This window comes from Rhopalosiphum padi, chromosome 2 (assembly GCF_020882245.1).
Source record: "Rhopalosiphum padi isolate XX-2018 chromosome 2, ASM2088224v1, whole genome shotgun sequence".
NCBI classification, from domain to species: domain Eukaryota; kingdom Metazoa; phylum Arthropoda; class Insecta; order Hemiptera; family Aphididae; genus Rhopalosiphum; species Rhopalosiphum padi.
The window spans coordinates 25087504-25091888 of record NC_083598.1 but is presented as its reverse complement, the minus strand read 5'-3'; the positions used below and the strand labels follow the sequence as shown (position 1 = coordinate 25091888).

The 4385-nt window shown below is 28.3% G+C and overlaps 1 protein-coding gene across 1 annotated transcript; it reads right to left on the bottom strand.

Annotated features, from left to right (window-relative positions):
* Nucleotides 1–243: 243 nt before the first annotated feature.
* LOC132921718 (probable cytochrome P450 303a1) lies at nt 244–4108 on the bottom strand. Its single transcript, XM_060984888.1, has 8 exons — nt 3977–4108; nt 2494–2582; nt 2147–2398; nt 1540–2076; nt 1290–1470; nt 1053–1170; nt 844–985; nt 244–745 (listed from the first exon to the last, which is right to left on the bottom strand). The coding sequence occupies exons 2-8, from the start codon at nt 2579–2581 to the stop codon at nt 564–566; spliced, it is 1500 nt and encodes a 499-aa protein (XP_060840871.1). The 5' UTR covers nt 2582; nt 3977–4108; the 3' UTR covers nt 244–563.
* Nucleotides 4109–4385: the final 277 nt, after the last annotated feature.

Here is a 4385-nt window from a genome sequence, read left to right as displayed (position 1 = left end):
ATATTTTTGTCTCATAAATATGTTTTAATGGTACTAGTATCTAAATCTAATATACATGGTACCTGTCTATAATATTGAATATAAACATATATATATATATATATATATATAAATGGTTTATCGTATTCCATGTTTAAGTACTTAATTAGCTGCTATAAAGAAATAGTTATTGAATAGATATAGTTTATATATCTATAAATATAAATTAATCACATTTTATAAAAAAAATACACATGATGCACATACTATACTAGAAAATAGTTCAATTTATTATTACATATCTTATAACTAAAATTATAAAATACATTTTTGGATTCAGAAATCGTAGTATAGACCATACAATACTATATACTGTTTGGTTGTAAAATCATTCAGTCATTTAACCATACAATAGTATACGTTAATATTTATACTACGTTAGTATTATAATATAATATTATTATAAAAAAGTATAAAAATAATATTATTTAAAATTTAATTAAAAATTTCAATCTGTCTTTGATTTAAGGTCAAAGAATGAAGACTAAAATTCATAAATTCTAAATATAAATTTAGATATATTATCACGACCGGAGACTGACGTAAGCACTGAATTCTCCAGGTGAAGGGGTTACTCCGTCAACGCCTAATGTGCTTGGTGGTGCTTGGCCCTCTGGTACTGAGAAATCAAAGTTTTGTAATAGACAAGCAGAAAATAAAAATATATTTGATCTAGCGAGTGTTTGTCCCATACAACGATGTTTACCTAAAAAAAATACCACATTTAATTTTAATATACTAATTTTTTTTTTTTGAGGGAGGGGGTGGGGGGGGGGGGTTAAAACGCATGATCGCGACTATTACCGTATCCGAATGGCAAGTATTCATCTGGAACAATTAATTTTCCATCGCAACCAATAAATCGTTCTGGCAAAAATCTATCTGGGTGGTCCCATACGTCATCATCATTAAGTAATGCAGCAAAATTAGCAATCACCATTGTATCCTAATAAAATAAAGTAAACATATATTATTTCTGATTTAGTTAGTTAAAAAATATACCATTGTCATACCTTAGGAATATGATAACCCTGCAATGTGGTATCTTTCAAAGCTCTATGTGGGATACTGAAAGTTCGTCCCATAAACACTCTAACCGACTCCAATACGAGGGCTTCTAGATAAGGCATACTAAAATACAGACGTTATGTGTGTTAATAAATTAATGTTTACCAAGAACAAATTATAACTACTAAAATTATAATTATGTATTAAAATATGTTATAATCTAACTATAGTTATGTATGTACTTAGGCCTATCATTTAGGGTGGGAAGTCTGTCTCGACCGACCACTCTATCGATTTCTTCTTGGGCCTTCTTCTGAACTTCTGGGTTTAGAAGTAGGTACAGGAAGCCGAATCCTAAAGATTTGCTAGTAGTTTCCGATCCAGCCATAAACATATCCATACAGATAGCTAAGAGCTGAGATTCTGAAAATATTGAAACAAAAAAAAAATGTTTTATTATATACACAAACAAAAATGATAATATGCACATACCCGAATAACTCTCTTTTTTGTCTTGTGAATGTAACATTTGTAAATACACGTCCATTAAATCTCTTGGTTGGTTTAAAATAAATGTTTCCTTATGATCATCGAGTTCTGCTTTAAGGAATCTCCATACTTGTTGATGAATATCGACGAAAGATTTATATCCAGATGCTTCGGGAGCAATAAATCTTAAAAACGGGAATTGACTGAACAAAGCACCTACCATATCGATGTTAGCAAAAAGTTCAGTTAACAAAGCTTGTAGATTTTTTAATTCTATGTCATCTTCATTGTATCTTTTGCTTGCCATCATTGACCATAAAGTGTTCAAAACTCCTACACTGAAAGCGTCTCTCATTTCAAACACTTCACCAGTACCATTTTTAGACTTGGCGATTTTGTTTTTGAAATCGTCAACTAATTGAACGGCTTCTTCTTGTACAAGTTCAGCCATTGTTCTTTTTCCAAAACCAAATTCTCGCAAATGGCGCAATACAAATCTTCGTTGTTCTACCCAAAATTCTTCGTCTGTCAGTAGAAGACCTGAAATAGTGATCAAAATTTTGCAAGTATTACATTTTTTAAACATAAAATTATTAATTCTTATAGTTACCTCTTCGTGTGCCCCATGTTCTAGTCTCATAAAATGGCCCTTGTGGTCGTCCATCAAATTCTTCTTTAGTTAACATTTCTTTAATTGCATTATATCCACAGCAAACTACTTGTCTATCTTTTCCGACTTTTAGACCAACAATTGGTCCATACGATTCCGCTAGACAAATAGTAGCACGATATAAATACCCAGTTTGTTTCCTAAGTGAATTTACGGTTAGAGCGCTTCCCAAAACTGGTAACCATTTTGGACCTAGTTCAAACACATTTTTAATTTTTTAAATTAGCTTTAATTAATAATATAATATATAGATGAAAAAAAATGATGATTAATATCATCATAATTACCTGGTGGATAGTTTTTTGGTTTTCTCATGTCCAAATATGACAGAAGCGCTACTACGACGCTGAATAGTACTAGCACGAGTATCCACATCCTATGTACATAAATATATTATCAATGATGCAATAGTAGTAGCTGCTGACTATTATTATTTAATAAATGCACGTGTAAAGTTTGACCGTGAAAAAATACTGAGAAGTAAAATATGTGACGACCTCAATAGCTAATAATATTATATAGCTATATAACTATTACGTATGTCAATTAATGTGTTATATAAGTAAGCTATACGCGAGGTGGAATTTAAATTGTCTAGTACTTTCGCCCGTCGGAAGCGGACAGAACCGGTCATTCACTTTCCTTTTCTCATATTATTCTCTTACAAAATTTAAAACTGGTCTGTTCGTAAACATTGTGTAATACCAACATTATATCATGTTCAGTTAACATCTCCTTCTTAAATAATCTATGCACCTATTTACTTCCCGATTTAAATTACATTTTGCTAAAATATTTATCCAATAATAATAAACATTATTTTTTTATGTGTTTTGGAATTCTTTCAAATATCTGAATATAATAATTATGTATCTAATAAACGATTAAATAACGAAAAATTATAATATTGAGGTCAATTATTATTGTACTTAAATTATTTCAAAATATATTATGTTTCAATAATTTTGTTGATGAGAAAATATTAATTAAAAATAATTGATTCAACTTCAAGAAAATGTTAGCGATTGTATTTTTATTTATTATTATAATATTACGATGTTAATATACCGCCAAACAAATAGCTAAAATAACAGGTAATAATGTACCAATACGTTTTTTTTGTACCTACTTCGATATATTTATAAAAAAGTTATAGTGTTTTTTAATATCTTCTGTTTTAAACAATAGCAAAAAAAAATTAGTTTTTTGAATTTAGTTAAGATTGTTTACAACATTGTGTAATTATGTAGTTAGTTATGAAAAAATATGTAGAAAAAACAATGTTAAATCTATTTTTAATGCTATTTTATCATTTATAAAATATAATAATCGAATATCCTAATAATCCTCAAATGGCTAATATATAGGTTGTATATGCTAATACATATTAGTTACACTATGATGGTTAAATGTATATCTAACTATGGATTAAATCAAAATCTTTCTTACGAGTTATATTTTTTCTTTGTATACTCTAAAGTAGATAATGGAATATATATATATTTTAAACGCAATTTTTAGATTCTTATTACTTATTAATATGAATGTATTTTAATAGTATCTATTTAAAATTGTATTTTATATGTATTATATTTGAATTTTTGTTTATTTTAAAATACTATTGTTTAAATAGTAATAATGGCTTTAAAATTTATCTTAAAACCCGTAATGAAAACATTAAAAAAAAAAAATAGTACTAAATTTACTATTTGTATATAAAAAAATAATAATTTTACTTAAGTTTATATATTTAATAAAATTCAAAATTACCTGGTACTTGGAGTTCACTTGTTAACCAAGAGCTGTGGAAGAGATTTCACTTTCACTCACTTCCGACACACTGATTTTATACTCGGCCCCACCGTGGTTCATCGATATGTTATATGTAGTTTTGTGAATGGCAATAAGTAGGTAAGACGCGCATGTCATCACGTTAACCATTACAAATGGGGGGGGAAAAATAATACTCCTTTTTTAAATATTTTTATGTAATACTATACAAACAGGCTCTTACCCCAAATTACGGTTTTGGCCCTGGTGTTATGTTAAATAATCAGAGCTTTCATTGAGTTGTGTAATAACACTTCTACAAAATACAAATTAATTTTTTATGCCTTTGAATAAGGAAAATAAACTGTTGTCTGTTGATATCCAAGTATGGGTATCTGGTATATGGTAC